At 44.5% G+C, this 21,855-nt stretch overlaps 1 protein-coding gene across 1 annotated transcript in view; it reads left to right on the forward strand.

Moving 5' to 3' along the window:
- The window catches only part of LOC137369605 (collagen alpha-1(XXV) chain-like), a 164,022-nt gene that overhangs the window by 124,604 nt on the left and 17,563 nt on the right, over nucleotides 1-21,855 (forward strand). The window contains exons 17-22 of the mRNA XM_068030959.1: nucleotides 3,621-3,665; nucleotides 3,765-3,842; nucleotides 6,850-6,894; nucleotides 13,562-13,606; nucleotides 13,717-13,788; nucleotides 15,598-15,669. Coding sequence (XP_067887060.1) covers nucleotides 3,621-3,665; nucleotides 3,765-3,842; nucleotides 6,850-6,894; nucleotides 13,562-13,606; nucleotides 13,717-13,788; nucleotides 15,598-15,669 — 357 coding nt within the window. The remainder of the gene's footprint in view (nucleotides 1-3,620; nucleotides 3,666-3,764; nucleotides 3,843-6,849; nucleotides 6,895-13,561; nucleotides 13,607-13,716; nucleotides 13,789-15,597; nucleotides 15,670-21,855) is intronic.

A 21,855-nucleotide genomic window follows, 5' to 3' on the forward strand; every position in this document is an offset into this window, starting at 1 on the left:
CACAGCCTCACAGCTCCAGTGACCCGGGTTCAATTCTGGGTCCTGCCTGTGTGGAGTTTGCAAGTTCTCCCGGTGTCTGTGTGGGTTTCCTCCGGGTGCTCCGGTTTCCTCCCACATGCCAAAGACTTGCAGGTTGATAGGTAAATTAGCCATTATAAATTGCCCCTAGTATAGGTAGGTGGTAGGGAAATATAGGGACAGGTGGGGATGTGGTAGGAATATGGAATTAGTGTAGGATTAGTATAAATGGGTGGTTGATGGTCGGCACAGACTCGGTGGGCTGAAGGGCCTGTTTCAGTGCTGTATCTCTAAACTAAACTAATACCTGACAGAAACACAATCCAATTAATAATTCAAACAATATGGTATTTAATGGAGATGCACAGTGCAGTTGGTAGACTGGACAGTTTGTAACTTTGATGTTTTTAATCATGAGGTTTTGCTGTCAATAGCGGGACCAATCACTCATGTTCTAATCAAATGTTTCTCTGTTGTTTCTCCATCTAAATTGTTAGCTATCAGTTGATAAACTGGCAGTGATCATCATAGTCATTATTCTTTCAATGTGGATGTCATCAACCATTAGCTATGTCATAATATAACAAATTAAAGGAATAAAATCACAGAATTCACAGCATATGTTACTGTAACATAATATATATGGAAGTATATATCCAAGCAGAAGGGCCACCCGCGCATCAACACGAGCAGAATTTCTCACCCACAGCTGTTACAAAAATTTCTAAATTCACTTGTAACAGCCCTTCAAAACACTCCCACAGGGGATGCTGAGACCAAGTGGGCCCACATCAGAGACGCCATCTATGAGTCAGCTTTGACCACCTACGGCAAAAGTGCGAAGAGAAATGCAGACTGGTTTCAATCTCATAATGAAGAGCTGGAACCTGTCATAGCCGCTAAGCGCATTGCACTTTTGAACTACAAGAAAGCCCCCAGCGATTTAACATCCGCAGCACTTAAAGCAGCCAGAAGTACTGCACAAAGAACAGCTAGGCGTTGCGCAAACGACTACTGGCAACACCTATGCAGTCATATTCAGCTGGCCTCAGACACCGGAAACATCAGAGGAATGTATGATGGCATGAAGAGAGCTCTTGGGCCAACCATCAAGAAGATCACCCCCCTCAAATCTAAATCGGGGGACATAATCACTGACCAACGCAAACAGATGGACCGCTGGGTTGAGCACTACCTAGAACTGTACTCCAGGGAGAATGCTGTCACTGAGACTGCCCTCAATGCAGCCCAGCCTCTACCAGTCATGGATGAGCTGGACATACAGCCAACCAAATCGGAACTCAGTGATGCCATTGATTCCCTAGCCAGCGGAAAAGCCCCTGGGAAGGACAGCATTACCCCTGAAATAATCAAGAGTGCCAAGCCTGCTATACTCTCAGCACTACATGAACTGCTATGCCTGTGCTGGGACGAGGGAGCAGTACCCCAGGACATGCGCGATGCCAACATCATCACCCTCTATAAAAACAAAGGTGACCGCGGTGACTGCAACAACTACCGTGGAATCTCCCTGCTCAGCATAGTGGGGAAAGTCTTTGCTCGAGTCGCTCTGAACAGGCTCCAGAAGCTGGCCGAGCGCGTCTACCCTGAGGCACAGTGTGGCTTTCGTGCAGAGAGATCGACTATTGACATGCTGTTCTCCCTTCGTCAGATACAGGAGAAATGCCGTGAACAACAGATGCCCCTCTACATTGCTTTCATTGATCTCACCAAAGCCTTTGACCTCGTCAGCAGACGTGGTCTCTTCAGACTACTAGAAAAGATCGGATGTCCACCAAAGCTACTAAGTATCATCACCTCATTCCATGACAATATGAAAGGCACAATTCAACATGGTGGTTCCTCATCAGAGCCCTTTCCTATCCTGAGTGGTGTGAAACAGGGCTGTGTTCTCGCACCCACACTTTTTGGGATTTTCTTCTCCCTGCTGCTTTCACATGCGTTCAAATCCTCTGAAGAAGGAATTTTCCTCCACACAAGATCAGGGGGCAGGTTGTTCAACCTTGCCCGTCTAAGAGCGAAGTCCAAAGTACGGAAAGTCCTCATCAGAGAACTCCTCTTTGCTGACGATGCTGCTTTAACATCTCACACTGAAGAATGCCTGCAGAGTCTCATCGACAGGTTTGCGTCTGCCTGCAATGAATTTGGCCTAACCATCAGCCTCAAGAAAACGAACATCATGGGGCAGGATGTCAGAAATGCTCCATCCATCAATATTGGCGACCACGCTCTGGAAGTGGTTCAAGAGTTCACCTACCTAGGCTCAACTATCACCAGTAACCTGTCTCTAGATGCAGAAATCAACAAGCGCATGGGTAAGGCTTCCACTGCTATGTTCAGACTGGCCAAGAGAGTGTGGGAAAATGGCGCACTGACACGGAACACAAAAGTCCGAGTGTATCAGGCCTGTGTCCTCAGTACCTTGCTCTACGGCAGCGAGGCCTGGACAACGTATGCCAGCCAAGAGCGACGTCTCAATTCATTCCATCTTCGCTGCCTTCGGAGAATACTTGGCATCAGGTGGCAGGACTATATCTCCAACACAGAAGTCCTTGAAGCGGCCAACATCCCCAGCTTATACACACTACTGAGTCAGCGGCGCTTGAGATGGCTTGGCCATGTGAGCCGCATGGAAGATGGCAGGATCCCCAAAGACACATTGTACAGCGAGCTCGCCACTGGTATCAGACCCACCGGCCGTCCATGTCTCCGTTATAAAGACGTCTGCAAACGCGACATGAAATCGTGTGACATTGATCACAAGTCGTGGGAGTCAGTTGCCAGCATTCGCCAGAGCTGGCGGGCAGCCATAAAGACAGGGCTAAATTGTGGCGAGTCGAAGAGACTTAGTAGTTGGCAGGAAAAAAGACAGAGGCGCAAGGGGAGAGCCAACTGTGCAACAGCCCCAACAAACAAATTTCTCTGCAGCACCTGTGGAAGAGCCTGTCACTCCAAAATTGGCCTTTATAGCCACTCCAGGCGCTGCTTCACAAACCACTGACCACCTCCAGGCGCGTATCCATTGTCTCTCGAGATAAGGAGGCCCAAAAGATTTGAAGGTTGTAATCTGATTGCATATGTTGCAGAATATATATGGTGCGTATATTAATATATTAATGTATATATGTATATAAAGGTACTATCTGAAAAACAGTGCCAAAATTTGCAGATGAACTGAAACTGGCCAGATTTCTGTTCTCTTCAATGTTGAGGTGGTACAATTCTAAAGAGTATTATGTACAATTGAAGTCAGGAGCATCCAAATGTTTAACTTTGTGAGCTAGTTGGTTGCATACCATGAAGTTTAACTCAAAGACAGAAATCCATTGAGATTCACTCTCATAAGTTATTGTTTGAACAGCTCAGTCAGATTGCTTCCTGACGATCACTGCCCAATCTTACTATATGGTACGTCTCGTGTGAATTTTCTCTGTCATACTTACAGTGTTATACTCAACATTCTGCTCCAGATCTCCCTGTAATTGTACTAGTACATCAATGGGCTAGGGACCCTTAATCCGTCTCATATCTTTTGTGCACACAGATCTCTAACATGGATTATAATTATTTCTGTGTTCCAGGGTGACCGTGGAGACCCTGGGGATTCAGGGCTTATGGGACCCAGAGTAAGTTGCTTTATATTTTCCGGTATTCTTCAATCAGTTGTCATACATTTTACATCTGTGGGCCTGAATTCACTGCAGACTGTAATGATGCTCCTTTAGGGTCCACCTGGACAGAAAGGAGAACAAGGGGTAACAGAGATAATAGACTACAATGGCAATATCCATCAAGCACTACAGGTGAGTGCAACTGTAACTCTACTGCTTTAAGATTTTGCACAAAATAACAGTTTTCTTTAAATGTCAAAAATTATGCAGGACAAGATGTGTTTCAGGAGAAATAGTTCAGTCTGATATCAGATCCTGTATTTCATTTTTAGATGTTTATTTTTGTTTGTCGAGGTGAGGGATATCAGCATAGGGAAATTGAGCACTTTCTCATTTCAGGCACTCGATGACAGCATATGCCTGATCAGGCATTGCATGTTAGAGAGCGAGTAAAGTTACTCTGCCTCAATAATATGCCTTCCCCCACCCTCAAAGAATACTCTTTACTGCACCAGCATGACATTTTTATTTCCTGCACCAGCTATCCTCATGGAGTCTCGAGGTGAATTGTCAGCTTAGAATCAAACTAGTGCTAAGTTATGAGTGGTTTTATGCTGTGGATCCATACCCGTTAGGATCTGGAAGCAGCAATAGGATTGGCCCTCATAAAGAGATGCCTGATTTCCACCATTCTGCAAATTTCTGACAGCTGTACCGCCTTCTTCCCAAACGGCTTGTCAGTGCTGTAAGATCCTGGACCACCCGCGCTCCCCACAATCCCATTGGTACTCCCACACTGGTGTCGCTGATGGTCAAAATTGTGCAAATTATCTGACCCCACCCTAAACTCAGATACCCTGGTGGGGTCAGGAGCAGAGGTCATCACCGAAACACTCATGGCAGCGAAGCGGGATTGAGGAATCTCAGCCCCTATATCTCTATTTAGATCTCAATTTTATTTCTGGCTCTTCTGTTTGTTTCTGTGTTCTCAAACATCTGTTGATATAAGAAATTCATTTTATCTCAATGTTGTCAAAGCTTTTATAAGATTAATTTGACTTTGAAAGCAAACTGAACTCAGAATGCAAATATTAGATTGGGATCATGAAAGACTACGACCTCCTGTTTGTGATATTCCCATGTCTCATCATATGGAGCAGATCTATACTGGTCTATTTTGCCATCCATATAATACTGTTGGCGAAAAATAATTGTGCAGTTATAAACTCCTTACTTTGTTTTCCATTGAGCCTACATCATAGAAATAGATATAGGTACCAGATGTGTTGTTAAGACCAGCTAGTCCTTTTAGATTGTCTAGGACAACAGTGAGCTCAGATTGCTAGACGTATATATTAATCAAGTAATGCTTAACTTTAAAACACTGTCATTTTAAGGTAAAGTTATTGTTGATAGTGTTTAAGCCATTGATTTTAAGGCCTTGGATTGTGTTTTCATGTCTTATTTACCATGGCAACCTTGAAGGCTTCTGTCCGTCTGTGCGGGCTGTTATATTGTAATAAAACAGTTTATGTCAAAGTTTACAAGTGCATTTTATCCTAGAAATTTTATCCAGTAATAAACATGCATTATTGAAAATCTAAAAGATCATGTGGGAGTATCTGCATTAAAACCCTAATGTTCCCTTAGTTGGCCTTTGCCTGTGGAATCTGCATTGCTGGCATACAGAGGATAATGGGGAATGCATAATCACGAGACTAAGGTGATAATTCTCACCTTCACTGCTTGGGCAGTAAACTGGCGAAGCGGGTTGTCTGTCTGTTATAAAAATTTCCGATTTTAATTTCCATTGATTTCAATGGAATGGGCTGGATCGAAAGCAGACGGGCAATCCGCACCGCCAGGTCAATGCTCAAGTGGTAATGGTGAAAATTACCCCCTAATTGCTTCCCTTAATATGGACAATGTCCTTTCATTTCTGGGTCCTGGATTTGAACCGGCCCAAGCAGACACAATGAAACTCTCTTTCTGCTAACAACACTGAGGTAATTGATTCAAATGTGCTTGAGCTGTCTCACCCTGCTCCTAATGGGCAAAAATCCACAGTTAAGAATTGTGAATAAACTGATCCTAATTAGAAAATTTCACAACTTTCATCTGCCTGATATAAGAAAAGGAAATGTCACTCTACAAGAGTGGGATGTGCTCTTCTGCAGTTGGCCTTGAAGCACACTGGTGGGCCAGTATGTAAGGTGCTAGTAGATCATTTTAAGTCAATTGGAAGAATATGGGGATCGTGCTGCAAAAAAAAACCCCAAATCCTCCTTATCCCCTTTTCCTTCACAACTGGCTGGCTCCATTCCATATTGCCAACAAGAGCTCCCCCACCCCCCCGTACATCAGCCACTAAAGAGGCAAATCTACCATTTTAGCCTTTGTTGCACCAACACAAGAATTGTTCGATTAATCTAAAGGTAGCAAACACAGATAACTGGACTGGGAGTATCCTCAGAGCTGCTGAATCAGAAGCCTGGAGGAAACCCCGTTTTCATGCACAAATGTTGTTTCCAGCAAAGTTACAGCAATGGAGAAGGAGCAGCTCCCTGGAAACTCCTGGCCCTGGTAAATAAAACTAGCCAGCCAACTTGCAGTAATGTATTCAATGTCCAATGGGTTTTCAGTAAATGTCCAACTGCAGAAATAAATTACAGAATAGATCAGTTAAAACTTTTGCAAGTTTGTCCTTATGTTTTCTTTCTTTAATTTTGGCATTCCCAACAGAGGATCACCACCTTAACTGTCACGGTAACTAGATGGATTCCTGAGGGTTACTGCATGAGCTGTTATGACTTGTGGCTGTATTATTATGAATTCAGGCTATTGTAAATAATTGTCTGATATGCTGAAGCTCAGATCAGTAACAGTGTTAATACACTGTGCAGAGTGAAGAAAATGTCTCTTTGTACATAACCTGCCATTAAAGTAAGCTTCTTGGTACACCTTATTAGTGAACTATAATAACCACTGAAGGCTTACATTCTTCATTAGTTTTTGATTAACTTAATGCCTTTTACCATAAACATTATTACCCCGTACCCGCTCAGCTCTGTTTTGTACTGTTGTGCTTTCATTTTTGATTTTATAAAGGCAAATTGCACGGTCTATGGAAGCATGTTGATCGAAAAATATTTCAATTCTTTCCATGCAAAATAATTCTTTTTTGTTTCTGGGACATCAGGGACCACCAGGGCCTCAAGGATCTCCAGGAATGTCAGGACCAAAGGTAGGAAAATCTTACTGATTTTTCATGATTGACAGGGGGCTTTCACAATAGTCACTGGGGACAGTCTCATTTTAATGACATAAGCTGAAAAGGATGGTGCAGCGTGGAACTTAGTTTCCTGCTGTCAGTGCTGCTGTTTTTAAAGGAAGCAGATTTGTATCATAAGTGTTCATTCACACACAGCCAGTCTGAGATCTCTTCAGGTGGAACATGTGCACAGGTTTGTACATTTCCCACTAAATCAATACAAGTTTGCTCAGAATACTGCTGGTTCGTACAAAGTGCCATAAAGCAACATTAGGAACTGCCTGCAAGCTTGCACAGCTCCTCTGTGACTGATGGGCCCCGGCCTTCCTGTAAGCAGCAAAGTTGTGGCGTACGCCACTGACTTCACAAAAAAATACAGACTTACCTGGTTCATAGTTTGCAGGGAAAGCTTCCTGTTCTTCCTGCAGCAGGGCCTACCATTGGGACAAGCTGGGCGGGCTTCCAGCGCGGCATACTGCCGGCAAAGCCATGCGCCCTTTTGATGTCCCGAGCTGAAGAAATACCCCTTGAGGTCTGTGTTCAACTCAATTACAGGTAAGTTTTTTTGAATGATTTTAATATTATGCAATGAGGATTGTATCTGGCAACAAAGTAACATCGGGAGATAAATGTATGATACAAATCAGCAAAATTTAAATGTTTCTTGACTCTTTGGAATTGAAATAATTTCTTATTTGATGGTGGAAATTACTTAAAATTGTATTTTTCACTGTGCCCGATAGCGGGAACAAGTTGCAGAAATTTCATTTCATGAAGATTGCTAGAGAAAAAAGAATGGGAGATCATTTTAAAAATTCAAAGTATTAGAGGAAGAAATGGATAAAATCAAATCATTGTCTGAAAACCTGTTTGGCTGCAGATAGCTTGGAGGTTAAATGAAGCCTGTTTATTGGGATGCTTAATGAAAATAGAATTTTTCTTACACCAGATAAGCCTCATTACAGTGGATATTTTGATAATAAAGATAGAAAACAGAAAAAATACTAATTCAGAGTAGGTCAGTCAGCATCTGAAAGCAAAAGATACATTAATATTTCAGATGGGACCCTTTATCGGAATTGCCACAAAGTCTGATGGTGTAACTCTATTAAATGGTCTCCCACAAAACACTGACCTGTCTTTCTCCTCCAGCCTCTGTCTACATATCCAATATTTCTGCTTTTGTTTGCGTTTTTCATCTCTAATAAAACATTTAAATACCTATTTAAATCTTAGGAATCTTAGTATCTTAGTAATCAATAAAATGCCCAATTCCAAGAGGTATCCCGATTGCAGTATTTTACCCGAGCCCAGTGGCTCAGCCAAACTGAATCATTCTGACTTGAAATAAATAAAATGGTGACACCAGAGCAGGAAGATTGTACAAATGTGGTGTAAGAAATGGTGAAATTTTAGGAAGGGTAACATAGACATTTAAGCATGTACTAATTTGTTCTTAAGATGTGGATGAGACTTGCCAGCCAGTACTTGTTGCATTCAGAGTCAATTGCATAGTGTGGGACTGAACTGGCATGTACGCCAGACTTGGTTGCCCTCGCTGAAGGACACTAATGATTCAGTCGAGTTTTTACTACAATCAAGCCGCTTTATTGGTCACAAATTATCAAATTTATTCAATTAAATATCAAAACTTGCTGTGGTAGAATTGTGAACTCACAACCTCTAGGTTGCTAAGGCAGTATCATAACCACGAGGTTACTGTACCCTACGCTGTAGTAAATGTTAACCTCAGACTAGATTTAATTAGAAACTATATAGTTTTGATTTTACATATATATGATGTCAACAACAACTTGTATTTATATTTACAAAATGTCTTTAACGTAACAAAATGTCCCAAAGCTTTCCACAGGAGCATTATAAAGCAACATTTGACAACAAACCACATAAAAACTTGGTCAAAGAGTTAGATTTTTAGGAGCATCCGAAAGGAGGAAAGTAAGGTAGAGAGGTGGAGAGGTTTGGGGTGGGGGGGGGGGGGGTATTCCAGAGCTTGGGGCCTTGGCAGCTGAAGGGCCAACCACCAATGGTGGAACAATTAAACAAAAACAAAATACTACGGATGCTGGAGATCTGAAATAAAAACAAGAAATGCTGGAAATACTCAGCAGGTCTGGCAGCATCTGTGGAGAGAGAAGCAGAGTTAATGTTTCGGGTCAGTGACCCTTCTTCGGAACTGGCAAATATTAGAAATGTCAAATGTTATAAGCAAGTAAAGCAGGGGTGGGGCAAGAGATAACAAAGGAGAAGGTGTAGATTGGACAAAGCCACAGATTAGCTGACCAGAAGGTCATGGAGCAAAGGCAAACAATATGTTAATGTTATGTTGAAAGACAAAGCATTAGTACAGATAGGGTGTTAACGGACTGAAGATTGAACAGCGGCAAGCACAAACATGAAAAAAAACAGTGGGTAAGCAAACTGAACAAACTAAGATGAAATGAAATAAATATACCCAAAAAAATGTAAAAAATGTAAAAAAGAAAAAAATAACTAAAAATAAAAGTAAAATTGGGGTCCCGGCATGCTCCGAAATTATTGAACTCAATGTTCAGTCCGGCAGGCTGTAGTGTGCCTAATCGGTAAATGAGATGCTGTTCCTCCCAGCTTGCATTGATGTTCACTGGAAGACTGCAGCAAGCCCAGGACAGAGATGTGAGCATGAGAGCAGGGGGGAGTGTTGAAATGGCAAGCAACCGGAAGCTCAGGATCCTGCTTGCGGACTGAGCGAAGGTGTTCCGCAAAGCGGTCACCCAGTCTGCGTTTGGTCTCCCCAATGTAGAGGAGACCACATTGTGAGCAGTGAATACAGTATATTACATTGAAAGAAGTACAAGTAAATCGCTGCTTCACCTGAAAGGAGTGTTTGGAGCCTGGGATAGTGAGGAGAGAGGAGGTAAATGGGCAGGTATTACACCTCCTGCGATTGCAGGGGAAGGTGCCATGGGAAGGGGATGAAGTGGTGGGGGTAATGGAGGAGTGGACCAGGGTGTCGCGGAGGGAACGATTCCTTCGGAATGCTGACAGGGGACGGGAGGGGAAGATGCATTTGGTTGTGGCATCACGTTGGAGGTGGCGGAAGTGGCGCAGAATGATCCTTTGGATATGGAGGCTGATGGGGTGGAAAGTGAGGACAAGGGGAACCCTGTCACGGTTCTAGGAGGGAGGAGAAGGGGTGAGGGTAGAGGTGCGGGAAATGGGCCGGACACGGTTGACGGACCTGTCAACAACAGTGGGGGGGGAATCCTCGGTTGAGGAAAAAGGAAGACATATCAGAAGCACTGTCATGGAAGGTAGCATCATCAGAGCAGATGCGTCGGAGACGGAGAAACTGGGAGAATGGAATGGAGTCCTTACAGGAGGCAGGGTGTGAAGAAGTGTAGTCCAGGTAGCTGTGGGAGTCGGTGGGTTTATAATGGATATCAGTAGACAACCTATCCCCAGAGATGGAGACTGAGAAGTCGAGGAAGGGAAGGGAAGTGTCAGAGATGGACCATGTAAAGGTGAGAGAAGAGTGGAAATTGGAAGCAAAGTTGATAAAGTTTTCCAGTTCGGGGCGGGAGCTGGAAATGGCACCAATACAGTCATCAATGTACCGGAAAAAGAGTTGGGGGAGGGGGACTGAGTAGGACTGGAACAAAGAATGCTCAACATATCCCACAAAAAGCCGGGCATAACTAGGACCCATGCGGGTACCCATTGCAACACCTTTTACTTGAAGGAAGTGAGTGGAGTTGAAGGAGAAGTTGTTCAATGTGAGAACAAGTTCAACCAGGCGGAGGAGGGTGGTGGTGGATGGGAACTGGTTGGGTCTCTACTCAAGGAAGAAGCGGAGAGCCCTCAAACCGTCCTGGTGGGGGATGGAGGTGTAGAGAGATTGGACGTCCATAGTGAAGAGGAGGCGGTTGGGGCCAGGAAACTGGAAATTGTCAAAATGACGTAGGGCGTCAGAAGAGTCACGGATGTAGGTGGGAAGAGACTGGACCAGCTGAGAAAAGATAGAGTCAAGATAGGAAGAAATAAGTTCAGTGGGACAGGAGCAGGCTGCCACAATGGTTCTGTTGGGACAGTCCCATTTGTGGATTTTGGGAAGGAGGTAGAAGCAGGCTGTCCGGGGTTGAGGGACTATGAGGTTGGAAGCTGTAGAGGGAAGATCTCCAGAGGAGATGAGGTCAGTGACAGTCCTGTGGACAGTAGCTTGATGTTCGGTGGTGGGGTCATGGTGCAGAGGGAGGTAGGAAGAAGTGTCGGTGAGTTGGCCTCTGCAAGGTAGAGGTCGGTACGCCATACAACAACAGCACCACCCTTGTCTGTAGGTTTGATGACCATGTCGGGGTTAGACCTGAGAGAACAGAGTGCCTCAAGTTCAGAGGGGGACAAGTTAGAGTGAGTGAGGGGGGCAGAGAAATTGAGATGACCAATGTCTCTCCGACAGTTTTCAATGAAGAGATCAAGAGCGGGTAAGAGGCCAGGGGGAGGGGTCCAGGTAGAGGGAGAATGCTGGAGGCGGGTGAATGCATCTGCTGGTCGAGGGGAGGACTCCTGGTCAAAGAAGTGAGCCCGGAGGCGGAGGCAACGGAAGAAGAGCTCAATGTCGTGCCGAGCACGAAATTCATTTAGGTGGGGGCGTAGGGGGATAAAACTGAAACCTTTGGAACTGGAACAATTAAAATTGGGGATGCTCAAGAGGCCAGAATTAGAGGAGCATAGATATCTCAGAGAGTTGTGGAGATGGAGCAGATTACAGAGATAGGAAGGGGAGAGGCCGTGGAGGGATTTGAAAATAAGATGAGAATTTTAAAGCTGAGGCATTGCTTAACAGGGACGTAATGTAATTCAGTGAGCACAAGGGTGATGGATAAAAGGAACTTGGTGTAAGTCAGGATACAGGCAGCAGAGTTTTGGTTGACAAGTTTACGGAGCATAGAATGTAGGAGGCTGGTCAGGAACACATTAGATTAGTCAAGTCTGGAAGTAACAAAGAGTGAGGGTTTCAGCAGCAGATGAAATGAGGCAGGGATGGAGTCGGGCGATGGTACAGAGGTGGAAATAAGTGGTCTGAGCAATGCCGCAGATACGTGGTCGGAAGCTCATCGCTGGTCAAATGTGACACCAAGGTTGCAAATAGTCCAGTTCAGCCTCAGAGAGTTGCCAGAGAGAGGGATGAAGTCAGTGGCTAGGAAATGGAGTTTGTGGTGGGGACCAAAGACAAAGGCTTTGGTCTTCCCATTATTTAATTGGAAGAAATTTTTGCTTATCCAGTATGGATGTTGGACAAGCAATCTGATAATTTAGAGACATTGGAGGGGTAAGAGAGGTGTTTGTGAGGTAGAGTTGGGTGTCGTCAGTGTCCACAAGGAAACTGAGATGATGTCGCCAAGAGGTAGCATGTAGATGAGTAATAGGAGGGAACCATGGATAAATCATTGGGGGATGCCAGACGTAATGATGCAGGAGTGGGAAGAGAAGCCATTGCAGGTGATTCTCTGGCTGTAATTAGACAGATAAGAATGGAACAGGCCATGTGCAGTGCCACCTATCTGGAGAAAGGTGGAGAGGTGTTAGAGGTGTGGTCAACCATGTCAAAGGTTGCAGACAGGTTGAGAAGGACGAGGAGGGTAAGTTTACCTTTGTCAGAGTCACGTAAGATGTCATTTGTGACTTTGATAAGAGCCTTTTCAGTACCGTGGCAGGGGTGGAAACCTGATGGGAGGGATTCAAACAAGGAGTTCCGAGGGAGATGGGCACAGATTTGGGAGGTGACAGCATGTTCGGGGGCTTTGGAGAGAAAAGGGAGGTTGAGGATGGGGTGGTAGTTTGCAAGGGGTTGGTTTTGAGAGGGGTGACGTTGGCATATTTAAAGGTAAGGGGGACAGTACTGAGGAGGGAGAACCAGTGACAGTATCAGCTAACATGAGAGCCAGGAAGGGAGGTTGGGTGGTCAGCAGTTTAGTGGGAATAGGGTCGAGGGAGCAGCAGGTGGGTGTCATGGACAAGATGAGCTCGGAGATGGCATTAGGGGAGATAGAAGAGAAATTAGAGAAAGGTGCAAGTTAAGGGATCGGGCAAAGATAAACTTTAGAGGAATTTGGCCCATTGAGCTAGGGGAAGGGAGGGAAGTAGCAGAGGAAGCTGATTGGATTGTCTCAATCTTGGTGACAAAGAAGACCTCCTCATACTTATTGTTGGAGGTGAGGGTGGAGGAAATGGGAGAAAGGGATTTAAGACAGTTTGCAGTAGAGAAAAGAAGCTGGGGGTTTTCTTTACATTCCTGGATGATCCAGGAATAGTGTTGTCCACCATATCCATTCAAGTCTGTATCCCTTGTAATCAAGGGAGCAGAGATGAGAGCTGTACCAGGGGAACTGCCAGGGTGAGAGAGTAATGGTGTTAATGGGGACTAAAGCATCAAAGGTAGAGATGAGGGTGTGGATGTGATGTCTTCACGGCCCATTTCAACTTGGAGTACTACAAATTTGTTGTATTTAGTAGCAGGACGGGGAGGGAGAGGGAGAGAACATGTGGATTTGGCTTATCATTAGGAAATAGATAAAAATGAGGACTTAATGCAGTAAGTTACTGGAAGACTTTTTGTGTTCCTTTTTATTCTGAACAACAGGGAGACGTGGGAAATCCTGGGTTGCCTGGAGTTGAAGGAACACAGGTACTGAAATCATCTTATATTTGGTTCTAATTTTTCCCCAATATTTCTTATAAAAGGCTTTGAAGAATCTAATAAGTTGCATCTTTTTAAGTTATTGTGTTTATTTTCAGGGCCCTAAAGGTTCAAAAGGTGACATTGGTGTTCCAGGAGATAAAGGAAGCATAGGCTTACCCGGATTATCTGTGAGTGCTTTTGATGCAGTCGGAGTTATCATAAAGAAATCTTAAAACAGACTTAAATATTCTGTACTGAGAAAGAGTAGTATGATCTCCCTGATAATCCACTTACTAAATGCACTGTGTGAAACTGGAGCCATACAGCTGTGAATATCTCAAGTTTTGTGCTGAATTAGCTGACCTCAAGCGAGCCAACAATAGGAGTGCTACAATTGGCCTTAGCATCCCTAGGATAAGGAGACAATCAATCCCTGTCTTGACTGTAACCTAGTAACACATTTGGAAAACACAGGTGTGTGCCAACAGGTGAGAAAAGGATTGGGCTCAGCTTCCCTTTCCAGTTCACTAACCAAATAAAGACGGTTAACTCCAGAACTGTGTGTTGTTTAGTGAAGTCTCTGCAATGCAAAGTTCTCTAATGATTAGATTAGAGATACAGCACTGAAACAGGCCCTTCGGCCCACCGAGTCTGTGCCGACCATCAACCACCCAGTTATACTAATCCTACACTAATCCCATATTCCTACCAAACATCCCCACCTGACCCTTTGTTTCCCTACCACCTACCTATACTAGTGACAATTTATAAAGGCCAATTTACCTACCAACCTGCAAGTCTTTTGGCTTGTAGGAGGAAACCGGAGCACCCGGAGAAAACCCACGCAGACACAGGGAGAACTTGCAAACTCCACACAGGCAGTACCCAGAATCGAACCCGGGTCCCTGGAGCTGTGAGGCTGCGGTGCTAACCACTGCGCCACTGTGCCGCCCTATGATCAACATATTTATGGTAACAAGCCTGACAGCATCAGGGTTGTAAAACATAGCAATAGGACTTTGCTATTTAGTCCTTCAAACCCGCTCCACCATTTTGTTAGCCATGAAATTTTGTTTTACACATAAGTTCCTCAATCCTTTCTCCATACTCCTTAATACTCTTATTTCTCCAGTAAGTGTCTACCTATGCTTTAAACACCTTGGTAGACTTTTAATTATGACCTTCTGGGCAGTATATTTCACATTCACACAACTCTTTTGTGAAGAATAGTTTTCTGGATTCAATTTTAGCAGTTTAGTTCTAATTTTAATATCTTGTCCCCATCTTCTGGTATTTCCTAGTTGAGGAGAGAGATATTCCCTATCTATATTGTCAATTACCTTCATTATTTTAGACAACTAAATCAGATCATCCCTTAGTTTCCTCATTTCTAGGGAATAAAGCCGGAATTTACCATTTCTTATCATAACTACAACCCTTCATCCCGGTATCTTCCCGGTGAATTCTCACTGACCCTGCATCCATCCAAAACCAGTATATTCTTCCTAAGGTGTGGTGACCAAGACCGAAGAGATTTTCTGTACAATCAAAGTCGTACTTCCTTACTTTTATATTCCATACATCCTGTGATGAAAGCCAGCATCTCATTAAAATGGAAAAATAAAAGGAATATTCTATAATTACGCCGTATTATGTTCAGCTATGCTCAGTGGTAGCACCTTGCCTCTAAGACAGAAGGTTGTTCAGTCAAGTGACCCTCCAGAACTCAATCTAGGTTAATATTTCAGTGCAGTACTGAGAGTATGTTGAATTGTTAGAAATACTGTCCTTTTGTTGGATGAAACACTGGCCTTATCTGTGTGTTGTAGTGTTTCAGGTAAATGTTAAGGATTCCATGTACTATTCAATAAGAGTGACCATTTTCCATCAATATTTAAAACTACTCTTGTTTAAATTGAAATGGGATAAATTGGGGAGTTTAATTCATCACATGTAATTCATAATTAGGTTGTAACTCTTGACTTTTGTTTGTACAGGGTGTTAATGGAGAAAAGGGAGAAAAAGGAGAGAAAGGAGACCATGGGTTATCTGGTCCAAAAGGCACTTCAGTAAGTTCTTCAAAATTAGGTATTCTGAACTTCATTTCATATAGTAAAGTAGGACATGTCTCTGATACATTACACATTGTCAAACAAGACACTATTTTATTGCTTTAATACTAAAGAATGAAGGTTTCTATGGATGTTCTTGGATCACACACTGTTTAGGTAGGAGTGTGTATTTAATAATTCCATGGAATGGACAGAGTCTCTTATTACTGTCATTGATGTATCCAGCTGACTTGCATACCTTTAGAAAGAACAAGTTTATTGGAGGAAAAATTGTATAATTGAAGTAAATACAAGGGAGTCCAGTAGCAAGAAAACTGGTTAACAATAGCAAATTGACAGGCAATTTAGTGTGAGTTTTTTGCCTCAGCTGATAGAATCTTTCCAGGGTTGACTTGCTCCGAATCAGGTCCCTGGCCCATTTGAAGTGCTGGTCGCCAGTGTAATGAGTGGAACACCTCGGGGATACTGGCATAAGCTAAGTGGCTGTAGAAAGAAGGAAACTCAATGTAATGGGTCTTGTGGGAGATTATTATAAGGAACAAATACAGGTTTTCTCCAGATGACTCTGAAGGAGTTACTTCAAAAAGAAAGCACTCTGCCTTCTGTTTTCCTTCCCCTTTTAAATGTATTCAAAACTAGAAATTAAAGTGGGCCACAACGGCCCAATACACTATTCCAGTTTTTACCCTGACCAGTCCTTATAATCCAATCTCTTGAGAATATTATTCCCAGAATCACAGAATCCTTACAGTGCAGAAGGAGCCATTCGGCCCATCATGTCCGCAGTGGCTCTCTGAAAAAGCAACTCCCTCAGTTCCATTCCCCTGCCTTCTCCCCATAACCCTGCACATACTTCCTTTTCATATAACTGTCTAATTCCCTTTTGAATGCTTCAATTGAACCTGCCTGAACAATGTTCTCAGGCAGCGCATTCCAGACCTTAACCACTCGCTGCATGAAAAAGTTATCATTTTCATTAGCCTCTCCTAATCTCTCGAGTCAGCAAAACACTGCTGTATTCTTTCATATGCCCATTTCAATTCTAGCTTCTCTTGCTGACACATGGGACAGAATTTTCGAAGGCCATTGGAGGTGGGTTTGGGGTAAGCAGGGTGGAAAAGTCCTGAAAGGGTCATCAGGTTGGGATCCCAGTGTGATCCTGCCTTCTTCTGGCTTTCACGGGGCAGCATTGAAGGTGAGCAGGGAACCCCCTTGGATCTGTCAGGTAAGTAATTAAGAACTTGTTGAAGTTGTTAAGAAGCCAATTATGAGATCCACAAGCCCTGAATCCTGGATTTCCCAGACACAGAATCTATTTCCTGACCTGTCAGCAACTCTCCAGGGTCACCAAGCTGAGTGCACAGTGGGAATCGCTTCCTTAGTGAAACTGACAAGCTGGGAAGGCTTTGATCAGTTACTTTGATGAGCTCCAGCCTTAGCCAGGTGATAGGCTGCTGTTCACAGCATTTCTTCTCTCTGAGAATGCTAGCACTACTTGACAGATGATTGTCAACTGCTTGGAAGGCACTTCATCTGTCTAGCACTTCACTCACTTTCAGCTGCACTTCCCTGCTGCCAGCCTTCAGCACAGCATGGGAGCAGCTTGCACAGCTTAACCTTCCACCTTTGCTGAGGAACAAGAGCAGTAGCCACACCACCATCAACACCAACAGCAATACCAGCAGTAGCACCAGCTGCCTTCTCCTCACCCGCATACCCCCTCCACAGAGCAAAGGAGATGGACACTTATATCCAGCTGAAAGAAGGTAAGACCCCCAACACACAGTCTACAGGCAGAGGATCAGCTCTCTCGACATGTCTGCGCACCAGTTCCCGAGGAAGCGCAGGTTTTCACTGCTGATTTCTACAGCCTCCTGGAACAAGACGACCTTCCCTGTGGGACAGGTTGGCATGCATTGTCAATGGCCGACATGGTGCCTGCCACTGGTCCCACCCGCCCACCCCCCCAACCCCCACCCGCTGCCATCCCCCACTTGAGGCTCTGCCTCTTACCAAGTTGTGCGCTGTCTTCTGCAAGGAGAGAAAGCAGAGTGTTATGAGTAGTAGCAATAGCTTATGCGGAGAGGAGGGAAGACACCATTTGTGGAGGGTGACTGTGAGGCACGGGTGTGAAAGGGCAATAGGCTGGGGGTGAGTGTGAGTGTTGATTGCTTAGATGGGGATGGGAGGTGCCACAGAGAGAGGATTGAATGGAGCTGCAGTGTGTGTTCTGAGGAGTGTGTTGTGGGATCACTTTAAGAAGCTGTATGTGAAGAGTCACCAGAGGAAGTGATGTCATGTCACACATGACCAGATAAGGTGGGTGTAGCCTGACAAAGTAAGATGTTGGTGTTCTTCTGTAGTAGCTGTGTGTATATATGTTCCAGTTTAAATTACAATAAAAGCCCATGTATTCTTTAGATATTACTCGTATTCCTGTGATCTAACAATAGTTCACACACCAAAGGAATGAGTAATATTATATGACAGCAGTGGTGGGATGTTTCTGAAAAACACCAAATACGAGATTGCAGCAACGTTTGAATTTTTTTCTGAAGAACACACCAAGGGAGAACAAACAACAGCTAATTGCTTACCTGGAGTGGTTGAAGATTCAGGCGGAGAGCAGTTGGCAGGAGACCCCACAACAATACTGCAAACTGGGACTGCAGACAAAACTTTGTGAAGAAAAGAAAACAGCTGCAGCCAATATGGCATTAGTTTTCCCAGGTTTTTGCTTTGTGAGCAGGGCCTAAACCAAAAAGGGTAGAAAGAGCTCAACAGTGCCACTGGAGGTCTGCAGCACAGAGTAGAAAGTCTGGTTGTGGCAGCTGCAAGTACTGCTGGCTGCAGTGCTCTTCACAAAGGCAAAAGGCAGTTTTTAAAAAAGCTGTGTAAACAAAGGAGCAGCTGTCATCTCTCACTCTTATAAGAGGCACGTCTACAAAAACGAACCTGTCTGAAAAAAGAAACAGAAAGCTGTGCCTGTGAAACAGAAGACCTGTAAAGCAGAGAGCCTGTAAAAGAAGTCTGCCTGGCAAAAATAAAACCTGTGAAAAATTCTATATTTGCAAAGAAGCAAGATCATTGAGAAAATGGCATTCAAGTTTCCAATTATGGATTGGAAGACATCAGATATAGCATCTGAGTTGAAACTGTTTCGCCAGTGGATGGAACAGTGTTTTCTGGATCAAGAAGTGAGCAAATCAAAGATACAAGCTGTAAAGATCAAAATAGCACTGGACAATGAGGGCCTGCAATGGATCAACACATCAAGATTGTCAGCTCAGGATCAGAAGGACCCTCGCAAGCTATGGAAATTCCTGGAAGATCAACTCAAGGTAAAGGTCAATTTCCGAGTACATAGGCTTGAGTTTATGACCTTCCAACAAAGGCATGAAGAATCCATTGACTAGTTTGTTGCAAGGTGCCGAGACAAAGCTCAAGAATGCGACTTCGCAGATATTGAGTTGTCAGAATGGGTTATAGAATTAGTAATCACGTCTACCCCAATAGAGGTCTTTCAAAAAGACCTGCTAGAAATGAAGAAAGGGCACACCATAATATTTGCATTACTTAATGATGGAAGGAGGTTTGAAACCATTATGCTTGGGCACCAACAGTCACAAGCGTTGGAGACGGCTATGACAATTGGTATGGTAATCAAGGCTCAAAAGTCTGCTAAGTCATGTGCTAGATGTGGCCTGACTCACCCAATTCACAGTTGTCCAGTGTACCAGGACCAGTGGCATGCGAGGACATTGAGCAAGGCAGTGTTTAAGGTCGAGCTCAGATACTGCACACAGGAATGGTGGCGGATCACATGCAGAGACTATATCTGCAAACACAACAAAAGGTATGTCCAACACAAAACAAAAGCCCAAGCAAGGACATCAGGTCAGCAGAGAGACAGATTGTCAGGAGGATATAGGTGAAGAATGCACTCATGCGAAGAATGAGCAAGTATTTCACATAGTTAATCTGGATCAACATGTCAATGCTATCATGCAATCTGAGGCATTCACCATGATCGGGATTATATGTCCACAGAAGAGTGGCGGACATAAGCTCAGAATAAAAATCAATCCTGGAGCAAGTGCACACATTCTACCCCTCCGTATACTGAAGGACGTGTAACTAAAAAAATGAGAATATATGGTGCAGCCCACCACAGCTAGGCTGACTGCCTACAATAATTCTCTAATCAAGTGCATTGGAACAATAACCTTGCAATGCATCTATGGGAGCTCCAAATGGGTACCACAAATGGACTACCTGTTGCAGGAAATCCAGCATGCTGAGATTTACAAATTGTCACAATTCATGAAGTCAGTAACGCACCAAAGATGGTACAAAATATCCAGGTCGAGGGTGTTGTGTCGGTCCATGTAAAGGATGACACAAAGGCTGGGAGTCCTGACACGAAGAGGTGATATGACCGGGAGTCTCTCCTCGGTCTTCAATTCATTGCGGCAAATATCCGGAGGCCACAGGGATTGGTGGTGCTTGGTGAAGTTGCCAGTCATCATTTTTCTAAGCTTTCCAAACAAAAGAAGATAAAGGCATCATATGACAGGCAAGCAGGACCAGAATTAGTTCGATTGTAAGTAGGACAGAAGGTCAGAGTCCTCAATCATGCGTCGGGAACTTGGTATCCTGCAACATCTACCATCTAGAAGGACAAGGGCAGCAGATGCTTAAGAACATCACCACCTGCAAGTTCCCTCCAAGTCACACACCATCCTGACTTGGAACTATTTCGCTGTTCCTTCGCAGTCGCTGGGTCAAAATCCTGGAACACCATTCCTAATAGCACTGTGGTGTACCTACACTACATGGACTGCAGCGGTTCAAGAAGGCATCTCACCATCACTTTCTCAAGGGAAATTAGGGATAGATTTTGGATTAATTAATGTTATGGCATTGCTGTACAAGTTGTAGAAGTACACAAGCTATTGTGGATGTTAATTATGGTCTATTAGTTGGAATACCGGGCAAAGAGAATTGTTTTCCTACATGCCAAATTAGTTTGAGATATTCTAATCAGTAATGTTAGAATGGCTTCCACTCATGGAGCACAGGAAAAATCCAATGAAACAGGCAATGAAATTGCTATGGCCTTCCACTAAGGGGATTGACTGCAGTTTTGATTGGCAGCACAATGAGCCAATCCTCATCACAGAAAACTGAAGAAGAGCCGCAAATTAAGCTTATGGCTTTTTCTGTCTCTCCGGAACAAAATGAGTTCAGCTGCATCCAGTTTGAAACAGTGAATAAGGTAGAGAGGCTTTGCTTCTCTCCAGCCAGAGGGAGACTCAAGGACCGGAATTTTACATTAAACGGGAGGCCCCGTCCACCTGCCAAAAAGTTGGGGGCGAGCCCATCTCTGCCAGTCCTGGGGAGCTAGGGCGAGATTTGTTGGTCCCCAGGCGCTTAATTGGCTTTGGGTGGGACTTCCACCTCTCTGAGGTAGGAAGTCCCGCCTAAAGAAGCAGCCAGCCAATCAGCTCTTTATCCTGGCAGCACCATCAGGAGCGGTGGCCACTGCTGGGACTGCACCCAGCCAACACCAAGAGGAAGGACGGTCCCAGAAAGAAAGTAAGTTTTTGGTGCCTTGCCAGGGACAATCGTCCAGGCCCCGGCAAGGCAAGGGGGTTGGTTAGGAGTTGGGGGAGGGAGTGTTGTGCAGTGGGGGCACTTGTGCCATGTTGGGGGACCCCCCGCCAGCCCACAAGTGGGCTGCCAGATTTTATGTGGCGGTGTTCTGGGGGCCTTTGCTGCCCAGGCGCTGCTAGTAAAATATCAGTGGTGGCAGAAGGAGGCCCTTAAGCGGCTGTTAATTGGTCACACCGCAGGTAATGGCTGCAGAGGCAGAAAAGGGATGGGTGACCACCAGGAGGAGTAGTAGGCACAGGCAGGTAGTGCAGGGGTCCCCTGTGGCCATCCCTCTCTCAAACAGATACACTGCTTTGGATACTGTTGGAGGGATAGCCTCCCAGGGGAAAGCAGCAACAGCCAAGTTTGTGGCTCCACAGATGGCTCTGCTGCTCAGGAGGGGGTGAAAAAGAGTGGGAGAGCCATACTGATAGGGGATTCAATTGTAAGGGGAACAGACAGGCGTTTTTGTGGCTGCAAACGAGACTCCAGAATGGTATGTTGCCTCCCTGATGCTAGGGTCAAGGA

The sequence above is a fragment of the Heterodontus francisci genome, chromosome 1, assembly GCF_036365525.1.
Source record: "Heterodontus francisci isolate sHetFra1 chromosome 1, sHetFra1.hap1, whole genome shotgun sequence".
Classification (NCBI taxonomy): domain Eukaryota; kingdom Metazoa; phylum Chordata; class Chondrichthyes; order Heterodontiformes; family Heterodontidae; genus Heterodontus; species Heterodontus francisci.